This window comes from Passer montanus, unplaced genomic scaffold (genome assembly GCF_014805655.1).
Source record: "Passer montanus isolate IOZ18808 unplaced genomic scaffold, ASM1480565v1 scaffold2, whole genome shotgun sequence".
Lineage (NCBI taxonomy): Eukaryota > Metazoa > Chordata > Aves > Passeriformes > Passeridae > Passer > Passer montanus.
In genome coordinates this window covers 14,966,061-14,984,977 of record NW_024366591.1, presented here as the reverse complement: position 1 = coordinate 14,984,977, position 18,917 = coordinate 14,966,061, and the positions used below count along the sequence as shown (strand labels likewise).

Sequence of the window (18,917 nt, the reverse complement as noted above, 5' to 3'; positions counted from 1 at the left end):
GTAATTTCAACTGTCACTCCTTAAACATTATGAAGTGGTTTGATTTTTATCTTTTATTTTTATTTGTTTTTTAAATATGTTAGTGAGTAAGCTACTTTAAAAACGGTGGTATTAAAGAGTCTTGTTTTTGTGGCTTATGCCTCCTTCTGAGATTTGAGATGCCTTAATTCAAATGCAGTTAGCTGTGTAATGTCTGCACAATATGAGCACTGAGATGTGTTCAGTTCCTAACTTTAATAGTGAAACAGATGCATGAAAATTTCCACAGGACCATGTTGAAACAGCACAGGAGACCAAATTTGGCTTCCCTGCTAAATACTGTGCATATTCCCATCTCTGATTAGTGCTAGGCTATTTACAATTTGAGACTGAAGAGACTGAAATCCATAAAACTTAAAATGGACTGAAAATACTTCTTAGTATTTTGTATGAAATTATAGCTGCTTAGGTTGAAGAGGAGTTTATAGAGGCTCAGTACAGCCACTTAAAACTTTGTTATTCCTTTCTTTTGGAAGGATTATGATTCCATTGTGAAATTGGTGAAAACTTTAGAAAAACTGCCCACTTTTGACTTGGCTTCCCACCACCATGTGAGGTTGCATTATGCATTTGCACTAAACAGGTAAGAATCTACCCTTCCTTCTGCTATGGAACAGTAAATCAAAACTTCAAACTATGTAAGGGGTGGGTAATTGTGTGTGAAGTTCCCTGCTAGAATCTTTATAGGCAGTCCTATGATTTTGACTGAAGCAGCTCTGGGGATTCTAAGCTTCTTTTTATCTTATACTGTTAATTTCATTCCTTTTCCTTTAGCATGCTTGATTTGTTTTGCCATAGGTTTGCATTGTTTTTTTGTTTCAGTACCTAAATTAGAGCAAACAAATACCTAACAGTGTTTTACTTCTGTAAAATACAGTTTTAATATTGCTGTGTGAGTGACAGTGCTGCATCATTTTTGCTGGCAAAGACATCATCTCATTCAAGTCTGAGTTCTGGTAATGTCAGGAGACAGAAGCAGACCTTTCATCAAATATCCATAGGAAGATTTTATTGTATTATGATGATAAACTAATTTTCATGTCCTCTGATAACATGGGCAAAATGTGATACATGGAGCAACATACACTGCTATGGATTAAGTAAAAGCCAAGCCTAGATTTTCTTTCTAGGATACTGACATTTAGGCAAGTGACTAAGAGGGGTGCTTTTTCAGAGGACATTACAGATGTTCTCTGCTCCATTGCTGTTATCAGAGTGAACACTTTGCTGTTGACTTTTAAAAGAGTAGACCAGGTGTCAGCAGGTATTGAAATTGTTAAGTTTAGTAAATATCGATAGATAGTTCTGCTTCTCACAGATTTGAATTTTGTAATTCAGGTTCACTAAGGAGGCTTAAAACTGCACATCATGTGAAAGTGATGTTAAAACATGTCACAAGGAATTACTTGAAAAAACAAACCTGATTTTGAAAGAAAAAAAAAAGAAAAGGAAAAAAACACCCAAAACAGCTGTCTGGTATTTTTTGTCTGAAAAAAAAAAAGTCCAAATCCTTACTTTTGCCTTTATACCAGATAAAGTAAGGTATAGATGTTGTGCCTTTTTTGTTTTCACTTTGAGAGAAACATGTGAAGTTTTGCAGCTTAAATAGTCCAGCATGTACCTGCCACTTCTACAGAGCTTTCACAAGGGTCACTAGGTGTTCCTTGGAGTTGTAACGTGTTGTTTAGACCTCAAGGTCACAGTTGTCTGAAACAAAATTGTCTTTGAAAACAGGACTAGTTCATTGAGGCACTAAAAACCTGGAAAACTTCAGCAGCATAACCTTTTCAGGGATATCCTTATACTTCACTGGTTCTGTGGCTCAAGATGCTGCCTCTGAGAGTATCTGACAAAAGATGTACACAGTACTTCCAAAGGAGTCCAGATGAGATTTTCCTATTCCTCTCCTTTCCAGACTGGCCATTAAACTAGAAGCCATGACAGCCATGAAAACGTTCATGCTTTGGTGTGCCAAGAAGGAATTAATTGGGCTAATTGTAACTTTCTCCTTACTAGCACTGTAGAGGATATTTTGTTAGCTGAGGCAGGTCTGGAATACTCCGCACTTCTGAATCTTTGCTGTGAAAAAAATGTGTCTCTTGCTTCTAATCCAGGTCACTAGCACGGAAGGATGGAACAGCTCAATTAGTCAGGATTAGTCTGACCTAAATCAAGAAATGTGAGGGCATTGATGATGGAAAAATAAACAGAAATAAAAGTAGGGACCTCTGTCTCTGAAGACCAGCTAAGTGTTGCAAAACATTATTTGCCGTACTGGTTTTGTTCTCATTAAATTCATTAATCTGGATTAGTGATAGTCAACACAAGATGTGGAAATGTTGAAAATTGAGTCATTTGATTGTTCAGTACACAAACATGTTAAAATTCTAAACTTTTGATACTGAATGATGTATGTACCAAAGCTATGACTCACCAGGAAGTGTCTAATGCTTGCAATTGCGTGGTTTATTTGTCTGAAGTACTTCTTTTAATATTGTCTTTTTGGCTTTACTCCTAAATCTTCCCTATCATGGGAACTCAATCTGGTTTGTGCTTTTTGGACATTTTGCTTCACAGTCAAAATGTATATAAAAAGTAAAATCACAAACACAAGACTGAATCTTTTTTTCCTTTAGAGCTTGAATTACATTGAAAGAAATACTAGATATGAAATCAAGGTTCATATTTTTCTAATTTATAAGGAAGTAACACATGAACCTTCTAAGAATATCCCTGGAGGTTCTTGTTGCTGTTTTCAGTACTTTGCTGTAGCTGATGCTTCATGAGAGAGAGAAGTTATGTTTAAGAGCATTTATAAAGGTTTCCCATGACATAAAGACAAGACAAAAAAAAAAAAGGAAGCAGGGGGGTAAGTGTGTATATATAACATAGTACATTGTGTCTATCCATCATTTTACATGGATGAAGTCATATGTCTATTAAAAACAGTCATGAAAAATTATTTCTTGTTAACTTTATTGGTTTTTAAATCCTAATTATTATTTTCAACAGGAGAAATCTGCCTGGAGACAGACAGAAAGCTCTAGAAATTATGATTCCCCTTGTAGAGCAGGAAGACCAAGTAGCTTCAGATATGTACTGCCTGGTTGGTCGAATTTACAAGGACATGTTTTTGGAATCTGGGTTCATAGATATAGAAAGCAGAGACAAAGCAACTTTCTGGTGAGTACTATTTTCCTGGTCTATGTCCTTTTGTTAGCTTTGGGAAAAAATTCCTTGAACAAGAATATATTTGAACGGTTTTACTTTCCAAATATTTGTCATCCTTAGGGGATAGAATGAATCTTCTAAATTGCCTTGGTTATTTGCTGAGAATGAGAGATTTAAGTTGTTCACACATCTCATTCTGCAAATTTCTTGAAGTACCTCAGAGACCTGAAATTTAGGTGTAAACTAAACTCATCATTTTTCCCAAATATGAAGTCTCCTGTTTACTCTGTTATTCTTAGAAATCTGGGTGAGAGAATAATCAGTCATGAATTGATTGGCATGTCTGGAATCTGACAGATATTAGCTAGCAAGGCTTAGAGGTTTAACTCACAACCAGTATGGCTGTTCCAAACTTGCTGACGAAAGTTTTATCACTGTATAGTGGTAAAAGTTTATCATCATCGTATGGTATAGGCACATTGCAGTGGACTACAGTAGCATCAGTAGTCAAAGAAGCACACAATAATCAGTCAATAATAGCTGAATTCTTATCCTCATTTTAGAGACAAGAATCTTGGTTTTTTCACGCTTTTGAAATGCACTAAATCACTGTTACATGGAAGAGGTTAGAAAATGAAGGCATGGGATGTCATCCTAGACTTCTGTCAGGATGAGCTGCTTCTCTGCAGTGAGATGAGGGTACAGACAATCTGCATTTATGTGTTCTCTACATCACATCTTAGCTCTGGTCTTGTGCTCATCAGCTGCTTGTTGAAGTAAATGCTTAAAATGGAAAGCTTTCTTCTTTCTTTGTCATTTATCACTTGTTTCCAGTAAACTTCAGCTTAGAGCTCTCTCTCATAAAAGATAAGATAAAATTGTTTACCAGTTATGGCCTCAGAATACAAATGCAGTTTATAACTTCTGGTCAGTCTTTACAGCTTATCAATTCTTACTGGACTTTTAAGAGATGTTGAAATAACAGGAATGCAACATTATTTTCATTCCTCCTAGCATAATTTTGGATTTTAAAAAGTTTCATTTCCTGTAAAGCACAAAGTGTGTAAAAAATTTTCAGGGGTCTTTTGTAAACACTGCATTTTGCTAATGTCATGAACGTGATAAAAAGAAAAGTGTAGTTTCGCATACAAATTTTAGGCATTATTACAGACTAAATTAAATACAAATTACTCTTGCTATTGTACATCTTGCTTTCTTCTTGTTCATAGTGCTTTATGAACAGATAAACTTTGATATATCAAACATAATTGAACAAAGAATGATTATATATATAACAGTGGTGAGTTCATGTAGCCATTTAAACACACTTTGAATAAATGCATCTTAGCTATCGTGATAATCATGGATCTGATGACGGGAAGTGATTGCAGGCATTCCAGTCTTGGAAAGGACAGAGAATGATAGCTCCTGCAAAGGGTAGGGTGCTGGCCAGCCAGCCCCTAAATAATCCCTGAACTCTCTGGCAACTGAGACCCAATACAGAAAGCTCTGTGCACCTCCTGCCACAGAACAAGGAGATCTCTGTTGAGTCAAGCTGGAGTTTGGCCGGAAGCTGTACCGGATGGTCCAATTGCTTTTGGTTTATATTTTATACTGGATATTGATTTGAATTTCTAGTGTTAGTCATACAGCAGACTTGACACGCTGAAATGTTGACTCATAACTCAGTGAAAAGCTCTTAGTAAGGAGCAGGTCTACTCTAGTGCTCCAGCAGGCCACAACAGGACAAGGTGTGTGCAGGAGCAATGGCAGTGCTATGTTATGTTGAGATAAAGGTTATTATCTCTGTCTTAGAAAAATAAGGATGTAAGGGAAGTACAGTGGATTGCATGAGATAAAGAGAATTTGGCAGCAGAACCAAAGCACTGGTTTTGCAACAACTGGTGATGTCAAGGTACTTTGGTCTATTCCAATTAAAAAACCAAACCAACAATGTACTTTTCTGACTATTAGAAAGCAGAATAAAAGATGTCTTTCATGTAAATATGAGAGAATAAATGAAAGAGTAATTATTAACTGTCACTTTCTTGTTTCACACCGACAGTGTGAATCAGACTTACCAAAGCTACCAAGTCTTTATTCATATCTTTTCATTGCTACCTCCCTAATTCAGTGTCTGCACTGCAACATTTTCTCAAATGTCAACAACTGCAACATTTTTCCAAAAGTACAGTCTTTCTTATGTTGGAACAAATATACTAATTTCCAAGGCTTTTTCTTCTTCTGTCAATCTTTCCTCTCACCTTTTTTGTATTGCATGAGAATTGAAGCATGGAAGATTTCTAGGGCAGAAAAGGTGGTCCAGTTCTCAACATTGCTGTGTCTCCAAACAGAACAGATAATGCCAGCTAAAGGGCTTCCCTTAGATGTATATACTTAGAGTCAATGAGAGCGTTGTCCTGTTTAGTTGGCAGATTTTTGTGGGTTTTTTGGTTTTGTTTTGTTTTTTCCTTTGCTTAGTTTTTGTTTGTTTTGTTTTTGTGTTGGATGTTTTTTGTGTTTATGTGTTGGTTAGGGGTTTTTTTAATTGAGCAAAAAAAATTTTGTATGTACTTTCTTCCTGGCTTTTTTGTAACTTGCACTACAAGAGAAAATTGCTGGTGATGAAAGAAAAAGATCTAGTACTCTCTGCTTCTCTTGCTTTTCTTTAGAGCAATAGGTGCTTGTTACATCGTTAAGTTCTTTGGAGGTGGGCAGCTGAAGTATACAAAGTATATATATGTAGCAGATTGAGGAGAAGCCTGTCTTACAGTTTTAGAGAGCAGAGCTTATGTTAAAGGATGCAAAGTCATTAATCATTAGAGCAGAAAAACCAACAAACAAACGAATTAAAAACCAGCCATATTTTTGGCTTGGTGGGATAAAAATGCCTTAGCTTTGCTTGCATGTTAAAGCATTGTCTAGAAGTCAAATCCTTAGGTTTTGCATAGATTGTTTTTCCTTCCTTCCTTATATACTAATCTCACAACCTGTTTATTTTTTTTAATGTATTGCATTTGTCTGTATTTCTTTCATCCTTTGGAAAGCAATTTGAAACTCCATTGCTTTTACTGTAGTGAGTTGTGTTGATTAAATCTCTTGTGCTCCTTAACCCACATATGACAGTAGTCTTTGCCTTCTCCCTATGGAGGTGTGAATATGTGTGTATATACCTGCAGCCAAAGGTGTTCTTATTCTGAGGAATAAGTTTAAACCACTGTAGATGTCCTATTGCTGTTGCCACAGCTACTTGCATTGCTAGCATGAGGAGAGTGTGTGCTGTGTTTGTGTGAAGCACCTCCACTTCTTTTAAGACAGGACTGAGCCTTGGTGAATGCCTCTGCCATTTCTTTTGACTGCTCAGTTCCTCTTGAGGAGAATGGAATCTGGTGTAGTCCTTTTTATGTGAACTCATAAGGACAGTGTCAATAAGACACAGTAAAGAATAAAATTTGGAGTAGTTGAAATCATAGCTAAGTATGAGGTGTATTCTTGCATCACTTGCTTTTGCATGTGCCATTGTAGCAGATCCACAATAGAATGTAAGGTTTCAAGTCAATGAAATTTCATATATGAAAAGACTAAATTAATGAGTTTATTAATAAATATAACAGTGAAACACGTCATTTACAGATAGTATTATTCAGTTTTATTTGATCTTAAAGGAATATTGTAAGATACTGTAACATTACTGGGATAATTTTACTGGCATGGATGATTAGGATCTCTGCTTGTTGTGTGGGGGGAAAGGAAATGGGAGGAGGATGTATAAATACCAGACTCCTAAAAATAACCACAAAGAATGTGTGGAAAACAGTAAAATATTTTTGCTTCTATGGATTCTTGCTGTGTAAACAGAAGATAAGCTCTTAAATTACCTAAAACTGTAATGATGCCCCAACTAGATTGCATTATTTACAAAGTAAGCTTGAATGTTTGTTTTTCTAGGTTCAAGAAGGCGTTTGAATCCGAGCCAACGCTACCAGCAGGAATTAATTATGCAGTACTCCTCCTGGCAGCTGGACATTGCTTTGATACTTCCTTTGAGCTGCGGAAAGTTGGTAATTATAACTTGCAAATTCATGGTGAAGTCACATTCTAGTGAAAGTACACTACCACCCACTGTTAGAGGGGGAAAATCTGATGGTTGTATGTGAAAGCTTTGATAGAGAGCTTGTGAATATTGAGGTTGGTCTCTCACACCACTGCTGATCCCACCTGACTGCAGGTGAGTGCTGTCATGAGGACTTGGTTTCAGCGTCAAGGTTTTAAATGGTTTCCAGAGTTCAGTAAAAGCTAAGCTTCTTTGTAAAGGCATCATTTGTGTGAAACAGGAGCACCTGAAATGGGAATCCAGTTCCAGCTAGCACTCTTTAAAACAACAAACACAAACCCCTGGAGGGAATATCGATGAGAAGTCCATTCTAAGACTGAGATAAATGCACTTGACTTGAGCTTGGGTTGGGTTGAGAGAAAAATATTTCTCTTCTGATGCATTCTTAGAGGTTTCTGCATGTCTGTATTCATAGAATCATACAGTAACAGTGGTTTGGATTGGAGGGACCTTTTAAAGACCATCTAGTCCAAGCCCTGCTGTGGGCAGAGACATCTTTCACTAGATCAGGTTGCTCAGACTGATGTTGGACACTTCCAGCAAAGAGGCATTCACTTCCCTGGGCAACCCGGTCCAATGTCTCGCCACCCTTGTCATAAAAAGTTTCTTATTTAAGAAGGAAGACTTAGGGTGATTTTCTTTATGATTTTCGTTGTGATTTTCTGGATTTGAGGAGGGCAAAAACTCGAGGTGATTCAGTAATACGTTCAGGGAAGATTTGGGAGAAAGGACTGAATGTTGTAATATGCATTGCATTTGGTGTTCTTCTCTATGAATTTGTATAATTTTTGACTTTCTGTGAAGTCTTTTTTTTAATCTTTGTTTCTCCTGAGGAGGTTGTCAAGTGAGAAAGAAACAAATTTTTTCACTCCACTGAATGTATCTGTATTCAGTGACTGCTCTAGTTTTGAAGTTAGGTGTGTACAGTACATCTGGAAGTAATTTCCTGGGTAATTTTGAGTATGAAGGTCAGAGTGAGACGATTACTTTCACATAAATAGTGGAAGTGAAATTTAAATTCTCAGGTGTAAATGAAGGTATTAATTTGGATGTGTGAGGCTGCGTACAGTTGCCCCTACTGTGTTTGCCCTTCTTTGTGTGCTCACAAAGAAGGTGTGGTTGCTCACTTCTGTGAGTGGGTGAGATTCTGCTTTTTGGTTGGCATAGAATACTTCCACATTCTATGCTGAAATTTGAATTCTTCTGCCAGCGTAGGAGGTAAGAAGATATGTTCTGTACATTGCATAGCGTTTACAAATACTCACTTGCTGGCCTAACTTTAAACTAGGTAGCTTAATGGAGATGGGCTATATTTTTTTGTGTAGTTTAATATGAATCCTTCATTTTAAAAGAAACTTCTTAATTGCATACAGACTGCAGCCAACTAGATCTGTACAAATTCGTTTTACTGATGAAATTTGTGTGCTATTTGTTTGGTATTATCTTATGAGTTTGTCCGGTGTTGTTTTTCCTATTGTTTGTATTGAGACTTACAGAAATTATTGTTCATTCTTACATAAGGTTCCATCCACAGCTTATGAATTATTTAGTGCAGAAGTATCCTGTTCCTTAGGTGGTTTGTTTGTGTGTTTTTTTGCCTGTCTTATGTTAACATTTAGTTGGTGTCTGCTGGAAACCCTTAATATAGCAACTTCTGTTAGCTGCTGGTGTCCTTGTTTCTTTTTTGTTGTGGGGAATATTGTCAAAAGACTTTTAGTCAGACTGACTCAGCTATTTTGAAACATGTTTTCAAATATATTTATAGTATAGTATACCCTATGTGTATCATTAGTAATTTGTTTCTTGTTGATAAGACTGTGGTCACTATTCATACCATCATGGAATGCCGGGTTGAAAAGTACCTCCAGGATCATCTGCTACAAACTTTCTTTGGAAAAGCACACTCTAGACAGGATGGCCCAACACCCTGTCCAGCTGAACCTCAAATATGTCCAACATCAGCAAATACACTGCTTCTCTGGGAGATGATTCCAAGAGCTGATTCTTCAAATTTTGAAACATTTTCATCTTGTGCCCAATTAGAAAGCTGCCAGTAGTAACTTGTACCCTATCACCCTTTGTCTTTTCCTTGTGATTCCTTCTTAAAAGAGAGTCTTCTTCTTCTTTGTAGCCATCCTGGGTAGTGATAATACCTCCCCTAAGCCTGCTCCTCAAGGGTAAACAAACCCAGCTTTTTCTCATATGGCAGGCTTCCAGTCCTTTGTTCATCTTTGTGGCCGTTCTCTGGACCCTCTCCAGCCTGTCCACATCTTTTGTGTATAGTGAGAACCAAAACTGAACACATTATTCCAGAAGTGACCTGGCAAGCACTGAATAGAGTGGGATAATGGCTTCTTTATCCCTCCTAGTGATGCCCCTGTTGCTACATCCCAACATCCCATTGGGTTTCCTAGCTGAAGAAGCACACTGTTCACTCATATTCAGCTGCTTATTTTTCTGGGCCCCCAGATCCCTTTCCACAGAGCTGCTCTCCAGTGCAATAGATCCCAGCCTGTGCTGCACTCCTGGATTAGGTTTTCCCAGGTGCAGGACCTTACAATGATCTTTGTACAAGGTTTATCAGATGGCTGGAGTTGTGCTAGATTCTGAGGATAGTTTAGTATTTTCTTTGTCTGAGGTTAATGTTTTAAACAAAATCACAAAAATTGTATGGGAAAATCTGCACTCCTGGATTAGGTTTTCCCAGGTGCAGGACCTTACAATGATCTTTGTACAAGGTTTATCAGATGGCTGGAGTTGTGCTAGATTCTGAGGATAGTTTAGTATTTTCTTTGTCTGAGGTTAATTGTATGGGAAAACGTTTTGATTTTTTTCTGGTCCTAAGTATCTCTTACGTGTGTGTAATTCTTTTGATGACAGTGCTTGTTTAGATCTGTGTGTACAAGACCATTTTTTAGTAATAGTTAGATTTACCAGGCAGTACTTTCTGTTTAGTGTCCACCCACGGCATTATCTGTAGTACACAGAAATTAGAGAAGCTCTGCTTTCTGCTGGGAGATCAGGAGAGAAGCAAGAACAAACTCATCAAGTTCAGTCCAGGTTATATGGAAATTATATTGCTAGGCTGGGAAAGGTGTAGAGAAGGATGTGGTCATTATCAGCTCTTCAGAGGGTGCATGAAACTGTAATTAGGAGATGCATATCTGATTACATTGGGAATATTGCAATAACTGCAGTAAAATAAGAATAAATCCAAGAGAATTTTTACCTGTCTGCATCAGAACAGAAAATTTGCCTTCTAAAAGTTCCTACCTGTACTTGTCAGATAATAGTTCACAACTAAATGACCAAACGGACCATTAATAAAAACCCTCCTTCTATTTTCTGAGTAGTGTTTCTTTCTTAATATACAAAGAATGTTGAGACCAGAACAGAAATGCTGTGATCTGCATTGACAGTTATGATCTCTGCAGGCTGTGCAACTTTGACACACAAAGGATCCTGTAATATGAATTGTTCCCTCAATATTTGAGCAAGGAAAGCAGTTTATTTATAAAGCCTTCATAGTAATATTTAGCTGGTAATTTCTACTTACTGTTATCTTATTTTCATCACAAGCTGTGCGTATATTCTTGGTGTTATAAAACAAAGGCTATTCTGGTGTTAATGGTTCCTCTGTTTTGCCTCATTTTTTTTAAAGGCAAAATATTTCTGATAAAATATAGTGGAATTCCTGCTGCTTTTTTCTCTCCCCTTGTGAATGCCATGTTTATCATGGAAGGAGAGAATGTCTTGACTTTGCTATATATTTTCTTATAGTCTCAAGAACCTTTTAAAGATGGTGAAATATAAATAAACTTATAAAAGGGAAATTATACAAGGAGACCATAAACTCAGAATTAAATTCATGAAAGTTCACTTCACAAGTTTCCAAAATAATCCTTCCCTCCACCAAGTTCTTTAAATTGGAGTTATACTCTTTTGAACCTCTTGCTAATGTCATTGCCAAGCAGCTACATTTCATGGATAAGTAACTTGCTTTTCAGGGATGAGTAACTGTAGATGAGCTTTGCAGAGGATGGTCAGCAAACTAGTGTGAGTTTTAGCACCAAGTACATAACCTTTCTCAGAAGAACTTGATGAGAGGCTGATGTTGTCTTCTCTAAGGTAATAGGGTCCACTTCACATAATAATTGGGTAAAACTTCAGTTTTCTCCAGGTTACGTAGCAGTAATGATTCCCAAACTTGGTGTCCTGAGGTACTGTTACACATCCATCCTTTCTCCCCCTATCTTCCTATAGGTCTCCCTTACTGAGCTAGGACTCAAAATGGTTGCAGTCACCAGTCCTACCCTTCTAACAAACACCTCTCCCTGCCAGCCAGTAATATGAGTCCTTCCCCATGTGAGTTGTACTCTTCACACTCAGTTTGAACCTCGCTTCAGCTCTGGCCCTATGCACAGCTATCAACAAAGGCATATCCAACTGAAACGATCCAGGTGATTGATACCAGTTCCTTACACCTCTTGTGGTGAAGTCACATTAAAAGCCTGTGGAAGTTAGTAGGTGTCTGTCTTGTATTGTGTGTTGCTATCAAATGCATGTAAATGTTTTAGTCATTCTAGTAGAGCCCTTTGGCCTTTGCAGATGGTGCTGAGGAGTGTTACTTTAAAGTCCTGGGGGAGATTGATTTTTTTCATTTACTGTGTTTTCTGGATAGCATTCAGGTTTTGTTCTCTAGAACCCAGCTAAAGTTGAACATTTTGAACACAAATTCCACCTCCCTATTCTCCACCAACTAGCACAGGTGTGTGTCTTCAAGTGGTCTTTTGACAGTGTGAGTGTGTGTAGCACCCTGGCTGAAAGCCTTGCAGAGATGGTCACCATGGTACCCTGTGGAGCTGATGGAGGTGACATTTCTCAGGCAGATCAGAGATACTTTGTAGCATCTATGGCATTTTTAAAAGCCTTTATTACTTGACATTGATGTAATAGAAATGTGAGCAATGAGATAAAACAAGATAAACTTCGTAGGCTGAAATGTAGCTTATGTAATGATACCCATTTTGATAATATTTATTACTGCTTCCACCATGAAGTTTAGTCTGCTAGCTACCCAGGGAAGGTTAAGTTAAAAAACAAGATCAACGGTTGCATTGAAATTTCTTGTGAATACTCAGCCTGAATATCAAGGACAATGGAAGATGATGTGGGAGGGAAACTGTCATAGTGGAGTAGTGTGGGAAAAGTGAACAAAAGACTACAGTGGTGGAGCAGCTTGTTGTGTAAGCTGAAAATTGGGGTTTTTTGCAGGGGATGGTGTAGCATACTTCATGTTAGCTATATGTAGCAGCTCATATGAACTAAAACTCATCCTGAAGGCCACAGGGGAGCCTGTAGTTCCCAGCAAACTTAGCAAGTCAAAATAAAACCTGAGGCTCGCCATAGTCTTGAGTTGCTGAGGGGCTTGTGAATATTAATAGATGTCTTTCATTGGGGTAGGACTTGCGGCAGTTAAAAGAACATCACTGCTGGAAGAAGCCCAGTGGATCATCTGTTCCTTCTGCATGGGACCTTGTCTATAAAGGTAAGTTTGCGTCTTGGGGCTTGTAAGTTAAAAAAAACAAAGCAGAAAAAAACATAATAGGTGCCTTATTCAGCATCTGTTAAGTTTTTGCAGCTATGTTGTGTAGCCTAAGGCCCCAATTTACCTTTACAGATGAGGTCCATGCAAGAACATAGGTAATCTGACTGTGGCCTTGTCCTGACAGTGATGTCTTAACATTCCTTTCTTGAGAAGCCTGTAGGAAGAGGGGGTGGGGAAAAAGAATTTTCTACCAATTAGAAGGTTTGGAAGGCATATAACATTAACTGGTAAGTATGATTTCCATCTTATTTTATCCAAATGGAAAGGGTATAGTAATGTAAGCAATCAAAAAATTTTGAATAAGGGAAATGGTTATTTTAAAATTGCATTAATACAAATTCTTGTGACTTGTTATTCTCTTTGCTACAGGAGTAAAGATCAGCAGCCTGCTTGGTAAAAAGGGGAGCTTGGAGAAACTGCAAAGCTATTGGGAAGTGGGATCTTTCTTGGGGGCCAGTATGTTGGCTAATGATCATATACGAGTGATCCAGGCTTCAGAAAAGCTGTTTAAACTAAAGGCACCAGCATGGTAAGGTGATAAACAAGGCCGTGTGCATTCCTATGTTTTAAAACATTGAACTCCCTCAGCTTTCACATTAGGCACTGTACTCAGCTGACAAGAGATATGTTTTCTGTTTTTTAACAGATTTTATTCTGTGTGTATTATTTCACTGTACTTTTATCCAGAGAAGGGCCTCTCTTCCCCTTTTGCCCTTATTCAGGGGTAGATCTGATATGGGCTTTAATTTGATATGTGAGAAGGGCAGATTCATCGTGGACTTCAAGCTCTCCTGAGGGCAAAGGAGAAAGGAGGAGCTGCTTGCAACTACCTTGCTGAAGAGAGGTGGTAGTGGCTTGTGACTTTAATCATAACTGCCTGAAAGTTTTGGGCAATGATGGCAGCTTAGCCAGGGAGACCTGGCTGGACCTTTAAATATTGTTAAGGTTATGGCACATAGCAGTTGTTCTAGGAACTGAATCCAAATGAGCTGTGTGGTGCAAGCTGCATCTTGTAGCCATTGAGAAGACTGCAAATCAAAGTCCAATTAATAGAAAGGCCATAAATTCAGGGTTAAAGGCAGCCCTGTAAACTCAACCTCTGTCGTGCAAAGGCCCAGAGATGTGTGCTCTGACAGCAGGTTCTCAGACCTGCAGTGGATACAGGCAGCAATTAAGGACCAGTCACTGACACATTGAGGGCTGGGATCATCTTAGGCGGGGAGAACCGAGAGTCCTTTCTGACTAAAAAAGTTGTCACTCTGCTAACTCTAAAAGTGAACATCACAACATATATATTCTTATCTTTTTATAAAGTATAGATTGTGTATCCAGAAGGTGATCAAAGGGATGCTAAAATATGGAAATACTAAACTTCTGTATTGACATAACATAGAAATTGTCAAAATTAAAAACTCTAATTTTCAGACAAAATATTTCATAAATGCTTTTTACAGGGCATTTATTTGCAAGGTTTTCAATTTTTATTATGTGTGTATTTTTCTAAGGAGTTGGATAGCACTCTCTGGAAGTCTCCTGGTAGAATTTTCTGGAGCTTATGAATGCCTGGTTGTCAGGATTTTATGTACCCCAGTGCCTTTGGGGTTTAAGTGTGTGGATTAAACTCTGAAAATACAGCTCACTCATTTGTGCTTTGTGAAGAATTTCTCCTGTGAGCAATTCCTTCCCAGTCTGTTGCCTGCTTTATAGGAGGGCCCACTTGGTGCAAACAGGAGTACACATAGTACTTTAAGCCATCTATCCTGATGGCCTAAGAAGGATAATTGGAAATTGCACAGCTATGGAAATGTTCACTAAAGACCCTCTGAGGGTGAAACAAAAGTTTTCATGAATAGCCTAATTGCGATAAAGTGATAGCAGTGATAAATCCTCTTTTAGTGTGTATATCTTATTGCTGTAGTATTCATAAAAATTGTGTGAGATTATGTTTACAACCTTTTTTTCAAAAATGTCAAGAGGAAACAATGGTACCAAGAAGCTCCAGAAACAGCCCCAGAATGTAGAACAACAGAGAAAGGGATGAACTGCATTTAGGGGAAACATTCAGCACACCAGTTTTCCTTCCCTAGCAATGCCAAAAAAGTGCTTAACATAGCTGTTGCCATCTTTGCAGGATAATCAGTTCCAGAAGCATCATGTTTTAGAAATGTGTTAAGTAATTGCCTATGCAGACACAATATAGGAGATAGAACATTTAAACTAGTGGACTTTTCACCAGAATTTTTATTTGAGGTAGGTTACTACTGAAACAAGTTGGACATAGGCTCAGCTTGGTCCTTAGGCAGAGGATTTAGCTATTTCATGAATTTTTCATGGTTGAGGATAGAAGACAGTATATGGTATCAGGAATATGGGCAGGAAGGAATGTTCCAGGACTCTTTTATATTTCAGTTGCCTCATTTAGCAGCTGTGTTTCAAATTCTAGTTGGGAATTGTCATTATGAAAAGCAATCCTAGAGAAGTAAAATGTTACTGGCAACCTTGGTGTTGCAAAGGTGAATACTTCAGTTGTGTTTAAAGGTAGAGCCATTACTGCTTACAAACTGTATTGAATTTACTGTCTGTGTATGTTTGGATGGTCACAGGTACCTGAAGTCCATTGTAGAGACTATTTTGATATATCAGCATTTTAAGAAACTGACTCCAGAGCAACATACAGCCAAACAGGAACTTGTGGACTTCTGGATGGACTTCCTTGTTGAAGCCACGAAGACAGATGTGACTGTAGTTCGATTTCCAGTAAGTGGCTGTTTTGTGGGGTCTTTGAGACTTTTTTTGGTGGTGTTTTGGGGGATAGGCTCTTTTAAAACAAATTGTGGTGTAAAGGAAATGAGCACTGCTTCTTTTTAGGTGGCCAGACTAACTGTTTGTCCAGAAGAAATGTATTTGGCCTGAATCTTAGATTGATTGTAATTGAATGAACGTGGGTACAACAGGACTGCACTATGTGTTCCATACAAAAGTAATGAGGAAAAAAGTCAAGATAGAATTTTGCTACTTATTGTTTGCTACCAATGGGTATACTTCTAAAGCAAACATTTTTCAGTGTACTCCAGGTGATTATATATTAGCTATACGGTATTTTGAAAAGAAAAATATATTTAATTTATTTCAGTCTTTTTCTAGCCCAGCAGGCTTTGTATACTCTACTGCCAATTAAGACTGTGCCCTTTCAGAGGTCAAAAATCAGCCCAAACAGTCAGAAATCCATTGTTCCAGCTACTAGAAAATGCATTTCAGCAACATTGCACTATAAGTGTGTGTATATATATATGTTTATTTCTGATTTCTTCTACAAAAAATTTGATGGGAATTTTTATTAAATGCCCCAGTGCTGCACCATGTCCTGAAAGTATACTGTAAATAAGTGTGTGGTTTCTGTACATATTAACTGTATATGTACATATTAACTGTATATGTCCAGGAAAGCTGTCTTTTCAGCTAACCATCAGTAAAACCAGCTTTTTGTCTTAAATAGCAATTGTTATTGCCTCCCAGATAGTTAAACAGGTTGTTTTGTACAGTTCATTTACCTTCCACATGTAGATGTGCTGATAAACTGTTAGGAAGACTTCAGTGTTGAACAGCAAGAGCTTAAGGCAATAAAAACATAAGGCTGTCTAAAGAGCCTGGTTTTCCTTTTCTGATGAGAACAGGTAAAAAGTTTTGTCAGGAAACAAAAGATATTTTGAATCTTCTGGGTTTTGTACAAGGCATAATCCCTTTAGATTTTAGATGATGTAATAGTTCAATTACATTGTTACAGTAGCCTCTGACTTCTAAAACTGTCCAAATAAAATAATTTGAATTTTTATTAAGAGTCAAACCAAAGCTGATCACTGTGATAGCATGAGCCAAGAGATAAACCCAGTGCCCACCTGGTTTGATGGTGTTGTACAGGAAGCTGGTTGGAGTGTGGGAGCTGACAAGGCCAAGGTCATCCCTGTATGGACTCAGTGATCCTTCTGGGTCCCTTCCAACTCAGTCTCTTCTGTGATTTTGTGAACTCACTACACTGGTGTTGTAGACAGAGATAATGGGATTTCTCATAATACAAAATTTCTATTTGTGCCTGTTCAGAATTAAAATCACACAGTTCAACAAGTCAACAAAATGAAAGTTAACAACTTTCTTTTCCTTCCCTTCTCTCAGATTGTCAGTAATTTATTCTAAAAGAAGCTTTTTTCATATTTCCTTATTGCGAATTGTTCTGTGTATTCTGAGAGCTTAAGAACTCTGCTGTCCATGGGCACTAGCTTAGCTCTTAGTTACTCCTTTATCTCGTAGCATCAGTGTTATCACTTTGGCCTTTAGAGGAAGAAATGACAGGGCATAAACAACTTGTTAAAGACCATAGTTTGTGAAATGGCTTAAATCAGATTTTACTGATTGTAGGTGTCTGGAGATGCCAAGCAACACGTTTTAATTCCCACTGCATATCATTTACAGAATTAAATGTGTAGGAACTTTTCAGAATTTAGCCCTGTACTGCTTCCAGTGTATCTCTGTGCTTAGTGATTCTGAAGGAGGAGACATGGCTTAGAGTTCACTCTGTCCAAGACTTTCTACTTTGATGTTTCTATACTTTTTAAATAGATGTAGACCAACTTGTCCTAGTCAATCATTGTTGCCTCTTATCTCTTTTAAATGATGCTTCTAGTTTTTGTTCTCTTATTCCACAACATTTTCTATACTCTTCAGCTGTCAGCCTCTTGCAATGGTACTTGTTACTTTTGAGACAATAATTTGATCTAGTGACTGAAGTTCATGGTGGTCTAAATCAAAAGCTGTTCAGTGTAGCTTTAGGTTAATCTGTTTCTCTGCTTCACCCAAATATACTTCTGCCAAAAGATGATAAAGGTGTACCATGAACCTTCTCCACATGGGAGATAGACATTCTAGAGTGGCATTGGAGGAGACTGAATTGTGACAGAAAGATTTCAAAACTGACATTTTTCAAAGAAATAATTTGCAAAATTGATACATGTTGCCAACACCCTTATGTAAAAAAAATAAAGTTGGCTTTTTTTTCTTTTTTTAATCTTAAGTTACTGGCAACCACACTAAACCAGTGTGGCTAGTACCTAGTACCTAAATTTTAGGTACCCAGTACCTAGAATTTTACATTTCATCATTTTTCTTTTTGTCCTCCTACGGTATGACTAAAGAAATAGTTTTAACAGTTTTCAACCTTAACAGAACTTCAACCTTTTGAAGTTCTATCAGCTTTGCACTAACTATTGTAAAATTATTTTTTCTGCAAGGTTTTAATATTAGAACCAACAAAAATCTATCAGCCCTCATATCTCTCCATCAACAGTGAAGCCGAGGAGAAGACGGTATCCATCTGGCATGTGCTCCCTGATGACAAGGTATGTTTGTAGTTGTAACTTTTTCACGGTTTAAAAGTATGCATGGTACATAAGGCATGTAGCATGTGACCAGTTGCATCTAATTATGATTCTGGAAAGTAGAAGAGTGTTTTAGTAACAGATTGGAAGATGCTGAGATATACTGCTGTGCTTAAGATTGTCCTGATTTTCAATGGATCTTTTGTTTCCCATCATTTTTCAAAATAACTTACATTTTCCTTCAGGTTGTTTTAAGCCATTGTATAATATACAGCAAATCTGCTGCTTAAGATTTCATAAGTAATTTATGAAATTAATGCCATTAATTCTGATTATTAATGCCATCATACCAATAATGTAGCATAAAATTACTTATATTTACAGAATTATGTTCTTCCTGCCCTTGCAGTTTTCCGTGTCAGCTGCGATAAATACTCCTTTAATATGAAAGGAATAGAGACTGGTATGTTAAAATGGGAGCAGAATCAATCAAATGCCAAAGAAGTATTTGGCAGAAGGATAGATGGATGCTCTAGAAACTGAAAATTCTGAGAAGTCTGTATGTCAAGGTGTGAGATAGCCAGACATTTGGAAAGAAACTCAGAAAATCCAGAGA

At 37.5% G+C, this 18,917-nt stretch overlaps 1 protein-coding gene across 1 annotated transcript in view; it reads left to right on the top strand.

The window, feature by feature from the left end:
• MAP3K5 (mitogen-activated protein kinase kinase kinase 5) overlaps positions 1–18,917 on the top strand; it is a 99,430-nt gene that overhangs the window by 43,475 nt on the left and 37,038 nt on the right. The window contains exons 6-11 of the mRNA XM_039707185.1: positions 516–622; positions 3,052–3,222; positions 7,159–7,271; positions 13,302–13,461; positions 15,536–15,689; positions 18,215–18,322. Of these exons, the coding sequence (XP_039563119.1) occupies positions 516–622; positions 3,052–3,222; positions 7,159–7,271; positions 13,302–13,461; positions 15,536–15,689; positions 18,215–18,322 (813 nt within the window). The remainder of the gene's footprint in view (positions 1–515; positions 623–3,051; positions 3,223–7,158; positions 7,272–13,301; positions 13,462–15,535; positions 15,690–18,214; positions 18,323–18,917) is intronic.